Source organism: Amphiprion ocellaris, chromosome 6 (assembly GCF_022539595.1).
Source record: "Amphiprion ocellaris isolate individual 3 ecotype Okinawa chromosome 6, ASM2253959v1, whole genome shotgun sequence".
Lineage (NCBI taxonomy): Eukaryota > Metazoa > Chordata > Actinopteri > Pomacentridae > Amphiprion > Amphiprion ocellaris.
In genome coordinates, this window is record NC_072771.1 from 5,430,914 (window position 1) to 5,455,464 (window position 24,551).

The 24,551-nt window shown below is 37.6% G+C and overlaps 1 protein-coding gene and 6 non-coding genes across 12 annotated transcripts in view; 3 read left to right on the forward strand and 4 right to left on the reverse strand.

The window, feature by feature from the left end:
- Positions 1–24,551, forward strand: part of LOC111565599 (protein unc-13 homolog B-like) — a 279,044-nt gene that overhangs the window by 225,132 nt on the left and 29,361 nt on the right. For 2 of the 6 annotated variants that reach the window (XM_055011381.1, XM_055011385.1), the window contains 15 exons: positions 1,317–1,460; positions 5,986–6,063; positions 6,300–6,377; positions 8,238–8,258; positions 8,599–8,634; positions 12,775–12,810; positions 12,932–12,946; positions 13,064–13,093; positions 17,834–17,860; positions 19,007–19,048; positions 19,306–19,320; positions 19,433–19,453; positions 22,200–22,226; positions 22,468–22,488; positions 24,277–24,297. In XM_055011381.1, coding sequence (XP_054867356.1) covers positions 1,317–1,460; positions 5,986–6,063; positions 6,300–6,377; positions 8,238–8,258; positions 8,599–8,634; positions 12,775–12,810; positions 12,932–12,946; positions 13,064–13,093; positions 17,834–17,860; positions 19,007–19,048; positions 19,306–19,320; positions 19,433–19,453; positions 22,200–22,226; positions 22,468–22,488; positions 24,277–24,297 — 612 coding nt within the window. The remainder of the gene's footprint in view (positions 1–1,316; positions 1,461–5,985; positions 6,064–6,299; positions 6,378–8,237; positions 8,259–8,598; positions 8,635–12,774; positions 12,811–12,931; positions 12,947–13,063; positions 13,094–17,833; positions 17,861–19,006; positions 19,049–19,305; positions 19,321–19,432; positions 19,454–22,199; positions 22,227–22,467; positions 22,489–24,276; positions 24,298–24,551) is intronic. The other 4 variants (XM_055011382.1, XM_055011384.1, XM_055011383.1 and 1 more) reach the window with 3 other exon arrangements.
- On the reverse strand, positions 9,712–9,785 carry trnat-ugu (transfer RNA threonine (anticodon UGU)). Its single transcript has one exon. It is a non-coding gene; the product is annotated as a tRNA-Thr (tRNA).
- On the forward strand, positions 10,052–10,125 carry trnat-ugu (transfer RNA threonine (anticodon UGU)). Its single transcript has one exon. It is a non-coding gene; the product is annotated as a tRNA-Thr (tRNA).
- Positions 10,546–10,619, forward strand: trnat-agu (transfer RNA threonine (anticodon AGU)). Its single transcript has one exon. It is a non-coding gene; the product is annotated as a tRNA-Thr (tRNA).
- Positions 10,876–10,949, reverse strand: trnat-cgu (transfer RNA threonine (anticodon CGU)). Its single transcript has one exon. It is a non-coding gene; the product is annotated as a tRNA-Thr (tRNA).
- On the reverse strand, positions 11,362–11,435 carry trnat-agu (transfer RNA threonine (anticodon AGU)). Its single transcript has one exon. It is a non-coding gene; the product is annotated as a tRNA-Thr (tRNA).
- trnat-agu (transfer RNA threonine (anticodon AGU)) lies at positions 11,817–11,890 on the reverse strand. Its single transcript has one exon. It is a non-coding gene; the product is annotated as a tRNA-Thr (tRNA).

Consider the following 24,551-nt stretch of genomic DNA (forward strand, 5'->3'; position numbering starts at 1 on the left):
TGCTTCACATCATGATGCTGCCACCACCATGCTTCATATCATGATGCTGCCACCACCATGCTTCACATCATAATGCTGCCACCACCATGCTTCACATCATAATGCTGCCACCACCATGCTTCACATCATGATGCTGCCACCACCGTGCTTCACATCATAATGCTGCCACCACCATGCTTCACATCATGATGATGCCACCACCATGCTTCACATCATGATGCTGCCACCACCATGCTTCATATCATGATGCTGCCACCACCGTGCTTCACATCATAATGCTGCCACCACCGTGCTTCACATCATGATGCTGCCACCACCATGCTTCACATCATGATGCTGCCACCACCATGCTTCACATCATGATGCTGCCACCACCGTGCTTCACATCATGATGCTGCCACCACCATGCTTCACATCATGATGCTGCCACCACCGTGCTTCACATCATAATGCTGCCACCACCATGCTTCACATCATGATGCTGCCGCCACCATGGTTCATGGTGGGGATGGTGTGTTTAATGTATGCAGTGTGTGCAATCCTCTAAACGTCTAGTTTGATTGTCGGAAAGCTTTTTTGGTGTCATCAGACCAAAGAATATTCTAGTTGACTTCACATACCTTCTGGCAAACTAACAGTGGCTTTCTCTTTGCCACTTTCCAACAATGCTCAGATTTTTTTTTTTTTTTTTTAACCAGAATCTAATAATTTTCTGAATGAGCCATGCAGAATGAAGTGATTTTATGACATTTTTTCTTTGTATTTTCTCTTGCTCTGATATATGGTGTAATTTTCAAGATGTTTAAAAGGCAGCATACCTTTTAAACAGGATCAGAGTTTCAGGGTGTTTCTACATATTTACCAACAGAAAATCCTCTAAACAAATAGTATATTTTACAGCATATGTTATATCCTCTGCTTCTGTTTTATTGGAGTAGCCAGATGTCAGGACTCATGGATTTTAAAGAAGAATCCATTAGAGGCACACTTTATTGAGGAACTGTTATGTGCTCATTGGTCTCCTTTGGCTCTTAAGGAACCTGTTATAGATCTACTGTACATACTGTAGGTTTATAAGGGTAGGAGAGACTTCCAGGAGCCCGTCACTTGTGAAATATGTAACCTGGTTGTCTTAACTACCCCCATCCACCACACCAACCCTCTGGACGCCATTTACATTTCAATTTGATCCATTTAGCTGATGACTTTTCTGAAGGGAGCACATGATCTGATTCCCAGATGAGCAACATTTCAGTGCAGATGACTCTTGGAGCTCAGTAATTTAGCATTTTATCTTCTGCTTTTTCCACTCGCAGTTCCAGCAGACGTCCGAGCACGCGCTGTTCTCCAGCTCGGTGGTCGACATCTTCACCCAACTCAACCAGAGCTTCGAGATCATCAAGAAACTGGACTGTCCCGACCCGGCCGTGGTGGCCCACTACAACCGGCGCTTCGCCAAGGTGAGACATGTGACACAAAAACAGGCTTCACATCAGGTTTCACTGAGCAGTGGATCTCTGTAGACATGGGTGTGCTTGTTTACTCAATTAATTGGTTTTGCTATGTAAACACAAGCATAAGCAGATGTCGTGTTTGTCACATACATTAGTAGCCAGACTGAATTTTTACACTGGCTGCACTGCTGTGGCTAACTGTTTATTTTAGTGCACCAGGGTTTAATTAAAAAAATCTGTCAGGGAGGGTGACAGAAAAAATACATTTAAAAACTGTGTAATAAATAAATAAATAATAGTTATTATTATTATTATTATTATTATTATTATTATTATTATTATTATTATTATTATTATTATTATTATTATTATTATTATTATTTTAAAAAGACAAAAATAAATACAGTTCCATTATACACTAATCGTTTTTTTCGGATCTTATTAGATATTATCTGTAATTTTGCAAAACAGGGAAAAATCTGTAAAATAACTTTTTTGTTGTTGCCATTTTTTAATTCTTAATGTATTAATATTGCAATTAATAATAAATATCTGATTTTTTTTTCATTTTGGCTTATTTAAATAGAGAACAATGCAAAAATAGTCTAATTTGTTTTTTAACAGTGAGCATGTAAAATAATCCTTTTTTTTCTGTGATTTTACTACATATGATCTATAATTTAATGAAACAGGAAAAAATCTTTAAAATAACAGTTTGCCAAAAAAAAATTTACCGTTTTTCAATCCTTTATACATTTTCTCAAATAAGACAAAATATTTGTAAAAGAAGCTTATTTTTTGCTGATATAAATACAGTAAAAAAAAGTAGAATTTTGTTGTCAAATGTTAAAGAAAAAGAATGAATTATAATTTGTAAAAATGCAGATTTTAATGTAACCATTGTATACAGTTTTGGCCTGTATGTATATTAATCCCTTTTTTCTGTAATCAGATATTAGTTATTATCCGATTATTATATTTATCGGTTACTCTTTATCCCAGATAACTAGAAGAAATCTAAAATGCAAGCCCAACCAAAGCTCAGGTCTTTGGAGATTAAAATAATAACAATTATCTGTAAAATAATAGTATTTTTACTAAATTTAAATCCAATAAATATAGTTGTTTTTACAGTTAGCTTGTAAATAAATGTTTTTTTTCTGTGACTTTATTAGTTATTGCCAATAATTTCACAAAACAGGGAACATAGCAGTAAATTATTCAGAAAAAATTACAGTTGTTCAGAACACACTCCACATATTTTTAGGGCCTGTTTGTTTGGCTTTTTTTTTTTAGAGTTTCAACATATAAACATCCTGTAAATATGAATTAAGTCAAATTTCTGCTTTTCTAAACCATTTTTTAAGATTATTAGAATAACAGTTTTTCTTTTTTAAAGAAGTTTAGCTTTTGTTTGAAAGTTTGAGCTTTTTCTTTCCAAAGTCTTTTGTGTGTAGAAAACTTCCTACAGAGAGGCCTTCATTCATGTGACCACACTTGAACTGATTTAGCTTTTTAAGAGGAGATGAAGTGTTCACTGATGCTGAGATGAGTGTTTTCTGCCAAAAAATCCCTCCCTCTTGAGCTCTACTTACACAACTCTTCTTTTTCAGCTTTTGTTGAATCATTTGTACCTGTGAGATTCTGACTAATGAGCTTCAGGTGTTTGTTTGTGGACCATAAAACACAAATGGCGTTGTGTTACGCAACCGAAATCTTAGATATCACATTTTTCTTTCCTTAAATTTGATTCAAGCTTTGCTTTTAGACGCTGCCATTAAATCTTAAGAGCATTTATCTGCAGAGGAAGGTGTGTGTCGGTGTGTTTGTGTGTGTGGATCGATGCTGGACTCATTAAATAAAGAATGGCTAATGTAAGCCATCACTCTGAGCCGTCCGTCCCTCTGACCCCAATCCCGACTCGCTTTGCATTTTCTGCTGCTCCACTCATGTTCATCTCCTCCGCCTTTTCATCTCCTCCCCGTCTCAGCTCTAGTTTTTTTATCTTTCCATCTCATTGCTTCCCAGCTTGTCTTTTCTGCATCCTCACATACTTTTACATCTTTATCTACCTTTATTTCCATCTTCTCTTCTCTGTTTTTGCCCTCTTTGTTACCCCACTTCTTATTTTTTATCCAGGCAACAACAGTCCTAGTTCATTTTGGAAAAGAGTGCGATGCAATAAAAGACAGGCAGCTGCAGAAAAGTGCAGATAGAGTCAAACAACTGGAGGAAACTGTACTAAGTAATGCCGGCAGACATCATGTTTAATGGATGAATATACCATCTGGCTTACTCAGCACAAAGTAGGGAAAACTCCACAGAGAACTCAGGATCCTGTGGAGGAATAGACACAGTTTCTGTCAATTCCTGTCCCTACGTTTCCTTCACAGTGGACAGATTAACTCGCAGATATGCTTAAAAGTTCCCTCTGGAGTTTTTTGTTGTAAAGAAAAACGACATTCATTCTTTTTCACCAAATTTCATCATGTGGATTTAATTCTCTGTTAAATCCTTTCTTAGTTTTTTTCTGGAATATCTTGAAAACAGCACATCATTGCATAAACATATCTGATTTAACATGCACGTTTAGTTAGAAAATGATAATAAAAGGTACAAAACAGGCCTGGTTGACGCCTAAATTGTTTGATCGAGGGTGCAGTTGTTTCATAAAACTGCGTCGGATGCAGACCATGAAAGCACATACCGAAAATACAAACTTTATTTGCATGAACAAACCCCAACTGTGCTCCCTCCCTGGCTAATAAACGATCAAGGTGACATTAATTCTTCAATTTAATGAATTTATTTGTGTGTTAATATTAAACGTACTACCTGTGTGGCTTAGTATTTAAGTTACAATGAAACTAAACCTTCAGTTCTTCTTGGTCTCTATTAAAAGTAGTAAAAATTATTATCAACTAAAATTAAACATTTTATTGCCCGTTATTTTATTTTTTACTGATTTATTTATTTGACAGGGACAGTGCACATTAATGAACGTCTGTTTAGAAGCGATAGACAAAAATATGCCGGATTATAGCAACAATGCTAAACATAACAGTGAAACATAGAGCAATAAGTCACAATAAAAGGACGATAAGTCACAATAAAAGGACGATAAGTCACAATCAAATGTCGATAAGTCACAGTAAAAGGACAGTAGGTCACAATAAAAAGACGATAAGTCAAAATAAAAGGACAATAGGTCACAATAAAAGCACAATAGGTCACATTAAAAGGACAACAGGTTAAATTAAAAGGACAATAGGTCAAATTAAAAGGACGATAAGTCACAATAAAAGGACGATAAGTCACAATAAAAGGACGATAAGTCACAATAAAAGGACAATAAGTCACAATAAAAGGACGATAAGTCACAATAAAAGGACGATAAGTCACAATAAAAGGACAATAAGTCACAATAAAAGGACGATGCGTCACTACAAGTTGTTACATGGGGCGAGTCTGCATAACAACTTGTAGATCAAACAAGCAAATTTAAAATTTTCTAAATTTTCAAAGCTCATTAAGCTGTACTTGTCAAAGAAATTAAAAACATACTAGTTTTCTATCGAAGACCATTAACGATTTTTTCATATAGTGATTCTATGATTTTGCATGTATTTACACATGTCAGCGACCAACATGCTATGCAATATTCAGTGTGTTGTTATATCACCCAGCCAGATAGTAAAGGTCCAAAAAATGTTACTGGGAGGAATACTGAAGGAAAATATCATGTAACAGAATGCAGCCTATTTATTTTACCACTCTTAATTCAACCACTTAGCTCCAAATTAGAGGTGCTGTTATGCACTTTATGCACACTTCATATGTGGAAGTCACTTTAGTTTTTGGCCAAATTCAAGTGAAATTGACTAAATATTCTCAATAGACTAATCAAATGTCTAATCTGTGTTCTGTTAGCTGCAGCACCAACACTTTAAAGCAAACCAGGACCAGCAAGAACAATGTATTTTTGCAATTTCATGAACTGAATGCCTGTAGGTTCCCGTGGCAACACACTGCATAGAGTTTACCACTTGTAACTGCACAGCTGTTACAGTGGTGTTACAGCTCTACTGGTTTGAAGACAGATCTTGTTCCTTCATCGAAGAATCACTCAGAGGGAACATGGTAAAATGAAGACGATTTGAATCCCAAACTCTGTACAGAACCTTTTCTGCAGCAGGTTAGCTGTCCAGCATCAGTTACCATGGCGATATAGCAGGTCAAAAGGGTTTCTGACGTTGAAAATTCAGCCTTTAGGCTCCACGTACCTCACTAACTAATTAATCTGACTTCTTATATCATCCATGACCTCATCTGGAACAAGCTCTCTGATCACTGCCTGCAGCTTTTTTCAGCAAAACCCAGAGACACACATCTTCCGCCATCATGACATTCGAGGCTTTTAACAGCAGCGTTCTCACCTGACCAAACTAAAGGAGCAAATAAAACAGCGTTGAGCTTCACTGCTGCTAAAGTTCTCAGAACAAACGTGTCCCGTGTGTTCTTATCTCCGCAGACAATCACCAAAGTGCTGCTGCAGTATTCTGCCCTGCTGGCCAAGAGCTTCCCCTCCTACTGCGAGAAGGAGAAGATAGTGAGTACTGCTGCAGAGATGGCCTCCTCCAGCCTCATCTCTGCTTCTGCAGAGTGGATTAATATTTTAGCTGCTGCTGCACCCTCCTGTAACTTCTGTCTCTGTTGGTTTCTCTTTGTCTGGACCTTTTATCTTTCTGTCATCGTGTCCTTTTTGGTTTGTTTGTTTTGCTTCTTTCATTCATTTGCTCTCTTTATCTTGACTTTCTTACTGTCTCATCGTTGTCCTTCTTGCAGCCCTGTGTGCTGATGAACAACATCCAGCAGATGAGGGTGCTTTTGGAGAAGATGTTCGAGTCGATGGGAGCAAAACAGGTGAGTTTAAACAGGTGTTCACACAACAAACACCACAAGATTTCAATCAGCAAGTTTTTCATTTCAACCCGCAGATGCTGGGTTTTCTTTTCCCATCCCGGTGAGGTCTTGTCTCTCTAGTTCGAGGTCGAAAGGCTTACACATGACTGAAAAATGCCAGTTTTCACCGCCATAGTAATAATAATAATATTCTTTATATATAGAGCACTTTTCAAAATCCAAGCTCCAAAGTGCTTCACAAGGGCGGCACAATAAATACAGATGGAAGCAGAATTCAGTGTTGGAAGTGGTACAAACATTTTTTTAAGAGAAAAAAAGACATTTTAAGAAGAAGTAAAATCAGGAAAGGCTCTGGAAAAAAGTTGAAGAAGTGACCTGATTTCCTCCAGTACATCTGTCCGATTTCAACACTTTGTCACGTTTAGTTTTTCATCGGTCAATGAAATAGATGGGGAAAAAAAAATTTCTGAGGAAAAGGGCAATAAAGGACCATAAAGGTGCCCAATAATATCTTAAAAGCTGTTCTACAACATACTTGGACTCATAATAGAGGCTGAAACAGGAGTGGTTCAGGTTAAAAGTGTCACAGTGCTTACTTATACTTGTTTTTTGGTGCGAACAAAGTTTGAATATCAACATCAGTAATATCGGTTATCTGCAATATCAGAAATGTTAATAATATATATCGGTATCGGCCAGAAATTTTAATATCGTGCATCAGTACTTGATGTAATCTAAAATAGTATCAAGTAAATTATTTGACCTTAGATTTTTCAGATGACAGTCATGCCCAGATAAGAGCATGTAAAGTTGTTTCTCTGTCTTTAAAAGTTAAGATATTTGTTAAAGATATTTCTAAGATAATAAAAACAGGATTGTAAAAGCTTTGCGGTGAGGTTTTACTGTCAAACTAGAAGCCAACATTCTTTGCGAAAAGCTTGATATAATCCAAAAAAGAACCAGAATCGATGACGCGAATCTCAGTTTCATCTGCTCTAGTAAATTATTTGGCCTTCGATTTTTGAAAAGGCAGTCATGAAGAGACTGCAGCGTGAGCTAACAGGCAGGTACATGATATTCTCTGTGTTCACAAGATGTTTTAGCATGGATTTCATGTTCAGTTCTGTGGGAGAAAGAAGTGTGATGTGAAAGACAAACACCGGTGTAACACACAGCGTGAGTCACTCATGTGAGTCAGAAAAACTCACTGAGAATGTTTAAAAAATGAAAAACTGGCAACAAGAACTTGAAATAGGTGCACAGCGGTCAGGACTTCACGCTCAGTGGAGCTTTTGAAAAGAACTTAAAGGACAAAAAGCCTAAAATATAGGACGGGCAGGATGAAATGCACTAATGATCCACCTTTTTTTCTCTTGGTATGTTCAAATACTTAAATTTGTGTCACTACACCGTCCTCCAGATGTGACCTAATTACAGCAATGGAACTATTTCATATGTATTTGGGTTCATCGGTTGATACAAGGAGAAGCAGCGGAGTCGAATTTAATGTGCCATCATATTTTTCTCTTTGTCCTGATCCCGTGATTGTAGGTGAAGTGTTTAAAGCGCTAAAAAAAAGTAACCTAGAAAATGGAAATAATGCTTTTGTGTTCTTGTAACCTTTCATATTCAATGTGGGGAGAGAAAAAAAAGAAAATTCACTTCACAAAGCTTTTCTCGCTTGAATTAAAGTGTCCTTGTTATTATATTTCTGAAAATAAGTTCTGGTAAAAATAGATAATCTTGTCTGAGGGATAAAGGTGCAAAAGATGTGGTAAGGGCTTGAAAAAAAGGTGAAATTTCTACACTTATTGTATAGAATTATTCATTTAAGTAAAAAATGAGTCTTTCTCTCTACAGTTAACTGCTGAGGAGGAGAGGGTATGTTTCTTCATTGTTTAACCTCAGTCCTCTTTTTCCCCATCGGTCCTCCAACATAAACCTCCCAAACAAACATCCCAGTAAAGTAAAAACCAACCTGAACCTTTTTCCAACCTTTTTTCCACCCAGTAGTGTGTGTTTGTCTATTTTTAGCCTGATCCCAATTTAATCATAAACCAGAGATCTTAGACCTCCTCCTCTTCCTCCTCCTCCTCCTCCTCGTTCCTCGACACCCAGTTTTAACTCCCAGAAATAAACTCTGGTTTTTCCGTCCTCCTGATATAATTTATGTAAATAAAATGCTGTGCTCTTTACGGTGCTGCTTCTGCTCCCTGAAAAGGAGAACGAGGATGAACCCGACGAGTGCGACGAGGAGGTGGGTCGACTTGTTTAAACCTTAAAACTTCTCACTTTGGTTTGGATTCTTGGACTGGTTTGATGTGTCACACGCAGGTTTATCTTGTGAATAATTCAGACCTGCTTTACATTTTTGTTATTGCTATCAGATACACCAGTGATTTTTCTGCCAAAATCCAAAATCTGCTGTGGTAAAAAGTATTTTGTTTCTCAAATCTGAGGTGATCCCAGAAGATCCACTGATTTCATCTTCCATTCTTGTGATCAGTTGCTTTTCAAACATCTAAAATAATGTGTACACCCAAAATGATCCAAAATAATGGGCATTAATCTGCGGTTCTTTAAGGCTTTCAATAGTAACGTTTTCACGTTGGCTGCAAGAATTTTCTCCCGTTAAGTCACACTATTGAGTTGGACCACTGATGTTGGGAGATGAGGCCTGGATCCTGTTTGTATTCTTGTTGTTTTCAAAGGCATTGGATGAGATCGTTGCATTCCGGCAGTTTCTTTCACAGAAGAACAGGGAAATCGTGGCAGCTTTTCATTTGGCTAATGCGTCGTGTTTCACACTGCCAAAAGAGAAATCGTTTTCTCCATAGCATCAAGTCTTAACCCATGATTATAGCCCTTTGCAGACACACACATGGACAGATTTAAACACCCATCGACCAGTTGTTGCTGTTATGTTACTTATCTAGTCCATTTAAGTCTACTTAAGGGGCTTGGTTCCATTCATGCACAGACCTAGAAAACACTTGTATAGTCACAGACATAGGAATGAATCATAAATTATAATTCTGACCTTAAGCGAAGCCAGAAAATTTCATGAAGTCAACACAAACCCTTCCATGAATTATAATGTTTAGCTCAAGAGTTGCATAGCTAATCTGCCACTGGTGTTCATGCACAGAATATGTGGAGACAACCTTTGTGTTTGTATTTAATAGAATTTTTAGAGCAAACTCCAAAACTGCTGTAGTGACATCAACCAACTACAACTAATCCTTGTTTGTCAAGGAGTGTAGTTTGATATCAAGACTCCTCCAGCAAGTCACTGAACACAAATCATGATTGATCATTCTGTAACTCTCTGAAAAGGTACTGCTGGGATTTGAACCCAGGATCTCCTGTTTACAAGACAGGCACTGTGACCAACTGAGCCACAGGGCCTGAAAATCCTTCAATTCCAAATTGCTTTAATCAAGCAGTTTGTGGTGTCCCAGCTGCCTGTGTGCACATCTATAAGGGAGTACAATCAAAGCTTTACACTGGCCACATTTGCTGAGCTGCACATGGACATCCACAGAGGGGGTTCACGCATGCTTTCACAGACCTGGGGTCATGTGGACTATTGCTGAACGTACTGATTTTCCAATATAAGCCAGTGTTTCATTGGTTTTGAGTCATGGAACTATTGGCTAGTTATGGAGCCAGGAGGTGCTGTGGCTTAGTTGGTCAAAGTGCTTGCCTTGTAAACAGGAGATCTTGGGTTCAAATCCCAGCAGTACCTGGTGTGATACTGCCGTGTGTCTTTACAGCTTAATTATGTGGGTAGGTATACATGTACATCTGTCTTTGGGACAACTAGTTTGAGTTTTAGACCTCTGAAGTGAGGACATTTGTGGGAAAGATGGGCATTGTGACTTTCTGACAGACCACATGGATGTTTGATTTGCTTTACAGGTTCAGGATAGAACTAGGATTGGGTAAGAGTTGGGGTTAGCAGGATCTTTCCTGCTTTAGATAGCTTTATAGTCTTGTCAGCTTGTGGTGAACCAGGGGCTCTAAATATAAACTATGGAAATTACTGAAACTGTCTTTTTTTGTCAAAGAAAAATGTAAAATATTTGATAATTCCAAGTTCTTAATAACTGAATATGGAAGTTGTTCTGATTCATTTTGATCTCTGATGACTTTTAATCCTTCAGGAGGCGCTGTGGCTTAGTTGGTTAAAGTGCCTGTCTAGTAAACAGGAGATCCTGGGTTCAAATCCCAGTAGTGCCTTTTCAGCTAGCTGGTTTTGTTCGTGGCAGACTGACCCTAACATTCTTGCTAATGTATAACACTTATTTTACACTACCTTCTTCTTGCTGGAGTCTGCTTACTGGACTCTTTACAGTAGATCAGTGTCAATATATCCTATACTTACTGCCCTGATAGTGTAGATAGAAATTTTGTTATCTGTGGAGTCCACATGACATAATTACAACAGAGAGGCACAGTTACTGAGTCTGCCATTGGCAAAACAAACTAGCTAAAAAGGCACTGCTGGGATTTGAACCCAGGATCTCCTGTTTACGAGACAGGCGCTTTGACCAACTAAGCCACAGCACCTCGGTTAGGTTGTTAGTAATTAATAGTTCCATGACTCAAAACCCAATAAATACTGGATTATGCTGGACAATTGGACACCAAAGCTTTATGCCTTTTGAATCCACAAATACGTGAGGGTCCATGTCACATAAATATCATCTCTCCAATTCTGCAAGAGTATGTGTGGACCCCTCTGTCTACATCCGTGTCCAGCCTTGTGTCTGAACTACAAGGACAATACGTACAAAACACATAAATGCAGATGTGATGCACAAAAATAGCATAAGACAAGTGTTACACATCTGCAAATATGTTGGGACCCACTAGGGTCCTTGTAGGCTCTGTCCAAATCTGTGTGAGTTCATGTTGAGGATGCTGAGGATGTGGTTGTAAGATTCATCATGCTGCTATTGAAAATGTAGAACTGCTTGAAAGGCACTGCTGGGATTTGAACCCAGGATCTCCTGTTTACTAAACAGGCGCTTTAACCAACTAAGCCACAGCACCTTCTGTGTGCACAAATTGACAATATTTCCATGAGTCAAAACAAAAGAAACACTGAATTATGTTGGAAAATCATTTTAATCAGCATGTCTATGGTGTCCTAGCTGTCCGTGAGGCCGTCCATTAGGGAGTTCAGTCAAAGATTTAGTAAGTGAGGATCTCGAGTGACATAATTATTGTCATTTTAAGTCTGCAAGAGTGTGTGTGGACCCTCTGCAATGCACAGCTTGTGTCTATGCTGCAAGGGCAGTATGTTTAGAATACATAGACACTAAGTACAGGACCAGTGTTGACTGGAGTCCCTGTAACCTTTGTCCAAATCTAGAACTCATGTTCACCTTTATTGGATGTCTGCCATTTGCAGATGTTTTAGTGCCACTGAAAAGGTACTGCTGGGATTTGAACCCAGGATCTCCTGTTTACTAGACAGGTGCTTTGACCACCTAAGCCACAGCATCTGTGTTTTGTGTGAGAAGGCAAACTTCACTCTGTGCTTCTGAAGCCTCCTCGTCCTCTGCATTTGTGGGCAGTGCTCCATGATGGCAAAGGGGGAGCGATTTGTCAGTCAGTGGTGGAGAGAGAACACAAGGAAGCATGAATTAGAACAATGAAAAATACCACGTCTTTGAAACAGACAATTGTCTTCCTTGAATTTTTTGCACTAAAATCGAAAGCAAGCCTTCATCCATGTGTTGCAGCATTTGGATTCATTTTTATTGTAAGAAAGAGACCAAGAATGAAGCATGAATGATATAATGTCCGTATACTTTTGGTTATACAGTTTATTTGCAGTAAAATCCCCTCAGATCTGTTATGAAAATAGCTGCTTCTGAATTCATTACTTTCAAAGGTCATGCATTGTGTGGTGTGATATTAGATCTGCATGTTCATACCTGTTGGAGAACTTATATATAGTACGATATTAAAGTGGACAAATGGGTCTGATGATAGAAGTATGAGCTTTGGAGTCTGTGTTGAACCGTCTTTGTGAGGATGTTGTTGTTATAAGGTGAAAATAACAAGGTTAGAGAACAAGCACAAGACAGAACAAAAACCAACAACACTGAGACTTTCTCACAGTAACCAGCATCACCTGCATTTACCATCACTGAAGGTTGGAGTATAAAGTCACAGCAGAGTTATCATAAATCAGTGTCTCATTTAGTTAATTATTTTGGTGAATGCAGCATAATAAACCTGCAGCACAGCAGCCAGATTCCTACTAAACCTCAGCAGAGCTCCGCTTTCTTTTCTCATGTGTTTGTTTTCTCTTTTACACTCACATTTTCTTTGTCCCACATTTTATGTAATTTGTTTGTTTTTATTTCCACACAATCTCCAGCCGGCCGGCTCTGACAATGAAGGGGAGGATAACATGGTGGGTAGGATGCATCAGCACAAAAACAATCCTTTTTAGTTTTTGCTAATTCACCTTGTCTTTATCTTTTAAAATAACTGCCTTTGTTTGGCTCTTTGGGTTCGATTTTTGTCGCTACCAGTCAGAGGATTCCAAGGTGAGAGAGGTTTTCTGGGTCACTGCAGACATTTTCATTTCATATCATTTCTCCATTTTTTTCTGATTATTTTTGTCTAATTTCACCCTTTTTTCATTACTGCTTTGTTGATACCAGTCTGGCTGCTCAGACTCAGAGGGATCTGAGGTAAGAAGGAAAAAACCATGATGTCTTTCCTAAATCTGAGGTGTTTTTGTAGGAGATTTCACCACATTTTATTTTCGTTCGTCTCATTATTTCTGAATTCTTTGCACTGAAAGTCGACCAGTCGTGCAGCTAGAGGTCGTGCGTCTTTCTCCTTTTGCAGCTGCCATATTTTCAGTGTGTTTGTAATCAAAATAATTGGCAGTCATTGTCATTTGGAGTTAGTTTGGCGTGCAGAAAATCACAGCTGAATCACTGCTATCATACATTAGTGGGAGATTTATTGAACCTCTTTGTCCTCAACAACTGTCCTTGAATTAATATCGATGTGAAGAGAGACAAAGGCTCAAAATCACTTCAGACTCCTGTGTGAACGAGCTGAAACTATCTTCTCTTCATCAGATAATTGTGTCTGCATGCAGGATCCCGTCAGTCAGAAGAAGAAACTGAGAAGTTTTCAGCTTTAGGATAAAGTTTTGATCATAAATTGTGCAACATCAGAGAATTAATACATCCGTAAATTGCTTTTTATGAACTGGTGTTTCCCATCTGCTGCCTCCTAAACACAGCTGATAGATCCCTCCGTGGACGTGATGCAAAAAATACCCATAAAGCCTTTTGGTACCACATGCTGGCGAAGCTCTTAACACATTTACAGCTGTGCTCGAACGCAGATTCCCTCCTCCAGCGAGCACTTAATGGACTAGACAGTGGGCTGCCAGATAATTGAATTTGATAGTGTATAAAAACTAGTATTTAGCCGCCACTGAGTGACTTCTTCAGATGGTTTTGTCTGTCAGCTGACTGTGGCGGAGTTGGAGAAGAGGATAACGTCAGATTTTAAAGCAGAGGGTGAAGGAATATAAAGCGTAGCAGAACCAGTTAATGGCTAAATTTACTTTTATCTTAGCAGATGCTAAATGGGACGTTTTAGTGAAGATATTAACGCTGGTGTTGGACGACCAACTGTGAGGCTTCTGTGTTATAGCAGACGTTTCTAAAGGAGGATATTTTCTGTCTGACATTATAAAATCAGTGGATGTGGTGACAGAAATAGGTCTGAAAGCCTCAATCTGTGAAATTATCCCCAATTTCCTAAGTGCATTGGGACAATTTAATGGGAACCTAGAATGAACCATGAACTCTCCACCCAAAAATGACATTCCTATGTAGCTAAACTGCATTGTAAAACAAATTAACATGTTTTAACTGTCACTTTTGTACAGATATTTTCCAGATTTGATCACTTTTTAAAAATAAATTACAGATAACTAATAAAATCACAAAAAAAATAGTAATTTACATGTTATTCCCCCAAAAAAGCAGGAGAAAACTGTGCATAATGTCCTCAACAAAAAAAATGTATTATATTTAACAGTGAAATTACACTATTTCTTATTGTATTCAAATCAGCAAAATAATTGTCATTTTACAGATATTTGCCTTAACTATGTATATTAAGGATTGAAAAATGATAAACAAGTTGCTGTTGTTTTAAAAAAATGTGCTTGTTTTCTAGTAAAATCAAATTAATTTACATTAAATGTGTTATATATAATGCATAGAATATTTAAATAATAACAAAGAATCTGTATTTTTATGAATAGTCATTTGTTTAACAGTGGGTGACAATAAAATGACAGTTTTTTGTATTTAAGTCAGCAAAAGCATTGTAATTTTACAGATAACTGCTGTTATTTGAAAGAAAAATCACATATATTAAGGAATGGAAAATGAAAAATCAGTTTTAACAATTGTTTTACAGACTCACCCTGTTTTGTTCAGTTACATATACTATCTAATGAAATTTCAGGGAAAAAAATATTAATTTACATTTTACTGTGAAAAAACAGGCCAAAACTGTGTTTAAAAAAAATTTAAAAATCCTGAATTATTGTCATCAAGTCATTGCAGTCATTACAGCTGAGTCACTAAGCTTGTGTAGCATTTGGTGTGGAGGTTTAAATCCACTGAGGCTATTCTCAGTGGACTCAGCAGCAATCAGTATGTTCAACCTGTCTCGTTAATTCATGACAAAATATACTCAAAAAGTTCAAGACAGAGAGAATTACACCATTAGACAAAAACAAATCTGAAATAATTGCAGTCATGACATCTCTCATTTATATTGATTAATAGGATTCATTTTCGGTGCGTTTTCCACTTAAAAATACATTTCAAAGTTTATCTGAGGCAACTTTGAGGCTTCATTAGTCTGACAAATTATGTGAATAGTAAATGATTCACAATTATATAGTGCATTTTAACTTAAGCTGGGTTTTCAGGGATGTTGGGGGCAACTTGGGGTTCAGAGTTTTGCCCAAGAACACCTTTGGAGCTGTCAAGGTCTGAATTCCCAACTTTGCAGTTACTGGACAACATACTGCACCACCTGGGCAGATTCTTCTTGTTTGGTCACTTTCTGGCCTCAACATCAAACATGAAGACTTCTGGTTACATCTCAGCAGGGATCCTGTTCAGTCCAGAGTCCAGAGTTTCTCCATTTCACACAGCGCCCTTATAGAAAGTACTCACCTCCTTTGGAAGTTTTAGCCTTTTACTGCTTTTCAACATTGAATCATGGTCAATTTTGACAGAATTTGCAAAACAAAAACTAAATAAACAAAGACTCTCAAACTGAAAACAGATTTAAACAAATTTAAAATGTAAAATAGGGGATTGTAGAAGTATTCACTCCGTTTAAAGTGACTACTTCAAGACAGATGAAGACGGTGCTAGAAGTGAAATCTGAGTGCAGTCAATGTGTGTAAGTAATTGTAGTATAAAGACGACGGTATCTGGAAGGTCCATTCACTGGCGAATCAGTATCCCTGGATAAACAACACCATGAAGACTAAAGGACACTACAAACACTTCTTTAAAAAACAGATTGTTGAAAAGCATAAGTCAGGGAATGATACAAGAAAATTTAGAAATTGAAGAAATGTGACACGTGTAAACCTGACTAGACCTGGGTGACCATGCAAGAAAGTGAGAGAGGCCACCAAGACAGCTATGACTCCTCTGAAGGAGTTATAAGAAAGAGACGAGTGAGGGAGGCCACCAAGACAGCTATGACTCCACTGACGGAGTTTTAAGAAAGAGACAAGTGATTGAGGCCACCAAGACACCTATGAGTCATCTGAAGGAGGTACAAGAAAAAGACTAGTAAGGGGTCCACCAAGAAGCCTTTGACTCCTCTGAAGTAATTAAAAGAAAGAGACTAGTGAAGGAGGTCACCAAGACACCTATGACTCTTCCAAAGGAGTGACAAGAAAGAGACTAACGAGGGAGGCCATCAAGACATCCATGACTCCACTGATCTGAATTAGTTACAAGAAAAAGATGAGTGAAGGAGGCCACCAAGAAGCTTATGACTCCTCTGAAGGAATTACAAGAGAGAGACAAGCGAGGGAGGCCACTAAGACACCTATGATTCACTGAAGGAGTTATAAGAAAGAGGCTATTTCGGGCGGCCAGCAAGACAGCTATGACTCAGATTAATTAGTTATGACTGGCTACACCTAGCTCAACACAGGTGTAACTCCTTCAGAGGAGTCATAGGTGTCTTGGTGGCCGCCCTCACTAACTTCTTTCTTGCACCAGGGTGAAAGCTTATACAATCACCTATTTTACATTTTATATTTTTAATTATTTTATGTTATTTTGGAGGTAAATTCTTGTCCAAAAAGCCTAATTAAATTGACCAATGTTGAAAAGCGATAAAAGGGGAAAACTTCCAAGAGGGATGAATGGTATTTATAGGTACTGTATATATTTTTCTTGTCTTATGCAGCATTAAATGAACAACCATAGCATCAAAGTCAATACTCATTTTATCCTCTGCACCCTTCCCTTCAATTCTGACATTTAAATCTCCATCTTTCTTCAGTAACTTCTTCACTTTGTTGGCATGAAGTGCCACAGTGCACAGGTATCTCAGTGATACACCTCTGACTACAGTGAAGCACTCTGCATATTTGATCTACTGTGGTACTTTAATCAAACAGAGGTCCGCTGCATTTTCCTGACGCTTTGGAGACACCAGCACATGGAGAGGGAAACTCTCCGAGGAGCTCCAACTAAGGGATCTGTTGCCACCGCTGTCGTTGTCCATCCCAAGTGATTCCTCTTCAAACATGCCAGAGCGCTTTGACTTTCTGCTTTCACTGCTCTCTGAACAACATCTTTTTTCTGTCAAAGTGACAGCTGAAGGACGCTACGTGATGCCAGAGTCGGCGTGAGACATCGAACAAGTGGATATATTCCAACTTGTTTACAGTTTTTCTATTATAAAATTCTCTTAGTGTGGAATTTAGTTCTCAAACACTAAAAAAAAATCAAGTAAACTTGTCTAACAACTAAAGCCTCATATAAGCCTCAGATGGACCTTGGACAAATACTCGCATAGAGAAATTACTTTCAAACATTAAAATCGCTTTTGAAAATTGTGTTTTAATGGGTAGTTCCATTTTTTTACACTAAAATACAGTTAAAATATGTGTGTTTGGACTTGGTAGGTGTTATTGAGGTTCAGATCAGCCTTCAGTTTACTTCTAAATTTGTGACTTTTTGATTCTTACATTGTAATGTAGGTTATCCAGGTTTACATTTTCCTTCATTACCAGTTGTAAGTGCCATATTTTACAGTTTGTTTTTTGCCACATGGCTTGCTTAATGTATATATATTTTGTCACCTTCTTACAACCTGTGCTTTCCTATTTGCTTTGCTTTAACTCTCAGGTTGACAACAAAGAAAAGGAGAAAAAGGTTGGTTGGTCAGGCCCAGTGAATGTGGGCTAATGCATTGAAATGCATTGAAATCAGGCCTTTGTGTGTTTTGTGTTGTGCTGTATTTGTGAATTAGACTCTACTGTGTGTAGTTTTTACCAAAATGCAGTAGATTCTTAATACAATAATTAGCTGCAGGTGCACCAATCTACACAGTCTGGGTTGATTTGTTTGTTTTTAGTTTAATTACAGGAAAAGTAGGAAAATTAGACCACAAAACCCAGATTTTGTTAAATGAAACTTTACTTTTTAACTTCCTTTATGCAGGGAAATTGTTCCAATATTCAGTTTTTGAATTTAATCTGTAAAATAAGATGCATTTAAGGCTCTTTGGTATGCAGAACAATGTATTCTTCCTTCATTTTTAAACGTTGTTTATGTTTGGGTATCGATTCTGTGCAGAGTGTTCAAAGAATATTAAGCTGATTTATTCCAGCAACATCCCAAATTAAACTATAGATGGAGTTTTGGCACTGACTCGAAGAATTTATATTGAATTTGTTTTTAATTTGATTCGGGCGCCGCAGTTTAACATATTTCCAATACAGAGCGTGACGCATATTGACTGTATTGCTGTGGCTGTTTTTCAGACAAGTTGGATCTGAACCCAATTCACTCTTAGTTCTGTCACTTTTTCTGTCTTCTAATAAAAACCATCCAGCGTTTGTCACTTGACGACGACGCAGACAGCTTCTTGCTTTTACATTAAAAGCCCATTTCCACCAAGCATCGTCTTTTCATCTAAAGAAGATGCTCCGGGGAAGTTCTGGGTGCTGCACGGCTCCTGCTGTAAATCTGAGAAGATTGAAAATCTGGTTGAAGTTTGAAGCGACAACTGGAGATATTTTTTACTCTTAGTACTGAAAAGAAAATGCAGAGCTCTTGTGGAGCTGCTGAGAAAACTAAACAGCATGTTTTCTCTGTTCAAAACAAGCCGACAACAAAGAATGTTCCTGGTTGAAACACAGGAAACATTTGTGCAACAAGTTTTAATCCTCCTTTTAACCACTGAGAAGATAATTTATCCAGAAACTTGTGTGTTTTTGAGGAATTAGGTGTGAATGGTGAATTTTCTGGGGGTTTTTTTGTGTCTAAATTTGTTATTTACCGTCTGTCCTTCTGTAGGACGATTCCTCATCCTATAATGACAGTGAGGAGGAGGAGAAGGTTTGGTTTCTTTACAATATGGTCACTCCAATATCTCCATAACTAACCTCCTCTCTTAGACTCACTGAAATCCTCACATGTGGTCGACTAAACCCTGCGTGAGAGTGTCTATGCGTGATTATATGAGTATCTGAGTGGATATACAGTCTGTGCTCATGTTTTCATTCATCTCTTGTCTCCCCACACCTTTTATTTTTTGTTTTCTGTCATTTTCTTTCTAACCATATTTCATTTTATTCCTTTCTTTTGTTCTAAAGCTTGTCAAGGAAAAGGTGAGCCTTTAAAAGGATAATTTGGCACTCAAAGATAAATGCTGTGTTTCTTTTTATTTCACTAACATTTATGTCATTTGTCTTTTTCTTTCTTCTTTTCACGGCTTTCTAGTCTCATTCCAAGAAGGAAAAGGTGTGTTTGGAGCTGTGTTCATGCAAACTAGTCATATTTTTTTAAGCATTTAGACATGTTTATGTGTGAATGGTTGTCTGTATGTGACTGTGACGACTGATTTTGAGGGTAAATTTGTTGCTGATGATTTGAAAATAGGTAAACAACTTTTAATTGCTCTTGTGCATGTTTAAGTTGGCTAAAGTTCAGATGTGAAAATCCTGTGAACAGCAGCTCGTGGTGAAGAATTATCCCGTGAATCAGCAGCTCCCCTTAACATTACAAAGTTTCATAACAAGTTTGGACTTCTTTATCCGTCTGACCTGCAACGTGGCTGTTGGGTTTCACTTTAACTGCACTCGTAGGAGTCTTTTCAGCTGCAGCAGACAGCTTTTTATAGCAAAACAACTTTTTAAAAGCCTCTGTACACTACCTGCAGACAGACTGCTAAATATCCAGGTGTTTCCCTCAGGAGTTGGTGGAGACTTAAAGAGTAAATAGAGACTTACAATGAGAAACATGACTCCAAGTCAATAGCAATGTTGCCTCATAACTGCTGGATATATGAATAAGCAACTATTGGCAAACCTATAAAAGCTGGAAATAGTTGCCTGCTGGTTTATGGACCACCACTGTGAGGCCTTAAGTTGGGATTTGTTTGTTGACAACTTGGTCTGTTTAAACAAGACTTAACAAGTGGGTGGTGGATCTGACCTAAGACCATGAGGACAGCGACCCACTCTTAAACATATGCTGCTTTATTTTCTAAATTGGACCATAAGTTACAAAAATAACTCCACGCAGTATTAAAGGAGACTTACAACTATCAGTTGAGACCATAAACTCTGGAGGAAAATGTTTCCTGAGGTAACATCAAGTGAGAAGTAGGTCACTTTCTCATAGACTTCTATACAAACAGGCCTCTTTTTGCAACCAGAGGAGTCCTCTGCTGGCCATTAAAGAAAATGCAGGTGTGCCCACTGCTCATTTGCATAATGTTGAGGTCTCAGCTTTTTAATGCAAAAAACGAGTGTTGAGCAAGGGGTCCGAGGCCTCAAGAAACATTCATTAAACTTTAAACTAACTGTTGTTCGTCTAAAATGAGGACAGACTCCTCAAATGTAAAGCTTATTTCTCGCCTCAAATGTTTTAGAACCATGTTCCACCAGACTGTTTTCATAATAAGAGAAAGTTTTGGAACCTAAATCCAGGTTCCGAAAGCCTCTGTCCAATCAGATGCAGCCCATGTTTGAGTGACTATAGGGGGGTAAATCCTGTGTTGATTCCTGTTGATGGGCATCAAGCATCCAATGTCTCAATGTCCCTGTGGACCTACCCCATCAATCACTTCCTCTTCAGCTTCACTTTTCAGAACTGGATGCTACGACCATCTTGTACATACACTCCATGTAAAAAGATGATGATACATCTATGTTGCATTCATAGCTTGTAGATAGATAGATGGATAGATACTTTATTAATCCTGAGGGAAATTCAAGAGACGGCGGTATTGAAGAGGCCGCCACTCATGTCGGCACCAGAAGTAGTGGTCAATAATTGTAATTTTAAATCAATTTTTGTCACTGGCACTGAGAGTAATACTAATACTTTTCACTCTTTCTCATGACGTAACTTCAGTGTCGATCCATTTCTTTTTTCCGACCATCATCTTTCCTCTTGAGCTCTAAGTTCCTTGGATGCATCCATTGGTTCTTCTTCATTGGGCTCCACTGTAATCCCAGTTTTGGTAGCCTGCTACTGTCTTCAGCTTGAGCAAACTAGTTCAAAATGTGCAGGGATGTAGCCACAGATATTAGATTTAAAACTAGAGAGATTTAGCAAGTGTTGATAAGTGTAATCAACAAAGGTCTGCTCCCCAGTTTGAACCATAATTATCTTGATATTAACCTGATGAAACTAAGCTTGAAAATAAGGCTGACACTTCACACTGAAGGGAAATCCATGGCCATTACAAAACTAATCTGTGAAAGTAGTTGAAGTAAATTGGAGGAGGCAGGAGGTTGTGTCCTTTCTCAGGATGGATGTTAGGGTTAATAATTAAAAGCGCCCTCGTTGTGAAGAGTATTGGTTGTTCCAAATTGACCCGACAGAGAGAAAACTGCAGAAAGTCAAATAAAGTGTGTCCTGACATGTCCACTATTTTGGCGGAGAGTTAGCGCTGTGGCTAAGGTGAGCGAAGGACGGATTTATCTTCAACACGACACCAAAGTAAAGTCAATAAACTGACCAAAGTAGAGTTTTTCCAAACTGCACAGTTCTCAGTCCACGCTGGCATCCAATTATGTGCCACGAAGACCTAAGAGTCCGCAGGTTTTTCTTTCTTTTCAACTAACCTCACATTAGGACACCTTCAGGCTCAGAGGGAGGCTGTAATTAGTGAAGCCATTTAGTGTTTGGGAGGATAAACAGCAGCTCTACACGTTGAAGTGCGTCAAAATCCCAGAGGGGTCAACGATCCGCGAGTCTGCTTTTAACGATCCGATCAAAGCGGTCGAAATAGTGGTGATGTTTGTCTGGACGGCATCTTAAGGTCTGAATTCTCTCGGCTTGTTTTTAGCTCTTTAGTGTATCAAAAGAGGATCTATAAACCCGTAAGTCACAATCAGGTCTATTAATATGTGAGGAGGCTAATGGGGACGATGAACCCAGCAGGGCGTCTTCTGCAATGTCAGGATGTTGTTTTTCATGGATGTTTCCATGTGTGTGTGTCTGGCATCTAAACGCTCACAAATGTGTGTCCTTGCAGGCTGAAAAGAAAGACAAAGAGAAGCAGGTCGGTTTGTTTGTTTGTTTTGCCCTTTACCTCCTCTTCCCGCTTAGAAGCTTCTTTTTTCTTCTAAATTCATTCAGAGCTGCTCTCGTTCCCCCCCGATCCTTTCAGTCCCGATGATCATCCTCATTTATTTACATCACCGTAGTTACAATTCAGTACATATGTTGGTTCTTTGTGCAAGAAAAAAGGCAGATTAATGGTTTTCTTTTCAAATGTTTCTTTTTCTTGTCTCTGCCCAAAGGAGGACACTAAGAGCAAAGAGGTGGGTGTTTGGAACAAAGTCAAACAAAATGTTCAAATGATCAGCCAGCGAGGATTTGTAAAATTTGAAATCTTGTGTGGCAGCATTGATAAAACATCCTACAATATGACTCCTGCTCCAGTTTGTCCTGCATTCAGAATTCAAATGATGTTTTTCATCTTAATGATCCATTTGGGTGTAGTGACTGATCTAAATCTAACTAAAGCAACAGCAGAAAACATTAGAAGATGAGGAGCAGGAGGCAAAGTTTGTTGCTGTATGAATTAAAAAAGAGAGGAACTACAGACTGTAGAGCCAAAACAAATCTTTAAAAATGGTTTTAATTTATCAGCTTATATGTTATTTATACCGTAAATTTTCCGAAGAGATTTAAGGCCCAGTTTACAGTCAGAAAAAGAGGCTTACAGGGAACCAATACAAACACAAATGGTGTCATTATTCTACAGCCAGTTCATTGTGAACACTGTAAAAAAAAAAAATCTATAAAAAATTGTGACAATCTGGAAGCAAGGGTGCCAGAAAAAAAATGCTTGAAAAAATGTTCAGAAGCTGTAAAAACAAAGCAAAAAATATGCAAATTTCTGTGAGATAATTAGATTTTTTTGCTGATTTATACACAATAAAACAGTGCTATTTTATGATCACACATTGTAAAAATGCAAATTGCCTTTTTTTTTTTTTTTTTTTTTTACAGTTTTGACCTGGTTTTTACAGTCAACATCTAAATTTACACTTTTTTCTGCGAGTTAATCTATAATGAATCATTTAAATCAAGGATTCAAGGATATTTATTGTCATTGCATTTCTGCCACGGAACTTTGTTGGCACTTCCGAAAAAAAAAACCCAAAAAAAAACAACATAGTACAAAAAAGTGTAAACGTGTGATAGTGCAAATCCTTAATATACTATTTTTTCTTTCAAATAACAGCAAATGTCTGTAAAATTTAGATATTTTTACGCATTTACAGTACAAAAAAGGTGCAAAAAAAATGAAGCATTGTTTGTATAAATGTAGATTTTTAAATAAAAAGTAAAAAATTAAGTCAAAATATTTAAATACAAGTTATGACTTCCATAACATGCTTTTATGGAAAATGCATGACTCCTAAAAAAATGACATAAAGCAATGTTTAAATTACATTAAACGACTTTGAGTTTTTATAACTTTTGACTAAAAACTCTGAGGTTAGGTGTGGCATTATTTACATTATTTTGGGCCTGTTTTTTTAAGAATTAGGCATGTAAATTACAACTTTTTTCTGCGACTGTACTAGTTATTAGCTGTAATTTAACCAAAAAAAGACAATTTATCTAAAATACCAGTACATCGTTTATAAAAATTACCACTCAATCATTTTTACAGTGCAATTAAAGCAAAAAAATACATGTTTTGTCACTTCACCATGTGTTACACAATATTTATGAACTGTTAAAAGACATACGAACGAATTAAATATAATAATTTAAACGTACCTGAGCAAATTAGGTGCAAATTTAACTTCCTAGTTTACCTGTTTTTGTATGAACTTCTTCCCAGAATCCTTCTTTTTCACCAAAACATTTGATTTGACTGAAAAAAGCTCAGCTTGATTCAGTTTAAGGCACTTCTTTCTTCAAGCTTAGTCACTTTATTTTGGTCTTATATAGTTTGTTCGACGTTTTCTCAACAGGCTGATAATCTCCTTTTACATAGCTGATCTTGTGTTCATGTAGGAAACTTACTGAAAACGGTGAAAACTTGGTTTTAGTCAGCAGGTTTCTAATGCTTTATTTTTTCTTCTCACCAGTCAAAGGAGGAAGTAAACAAGGTCTGTATGCCCTGTAACCCTTTTTCCTCTGTAGACCTTTTTCCTCTGCTTTCCCTGAATTTAAACTATTCGCAGTCATACAATAGACCTCCCAGTCTTTGAATTAGTCTCATGTGCCGCATTAATTCTGCAGGTTGGCAGCAGAATCAATCCAGCTAATTGCTGTTTAGGCCCCAAACAGGACAAAAATGTAGACTGTGTTTGGATTTCTTTGTATATTTTTGGCGTAATTTAGACTTTAAAAACAAAAACAG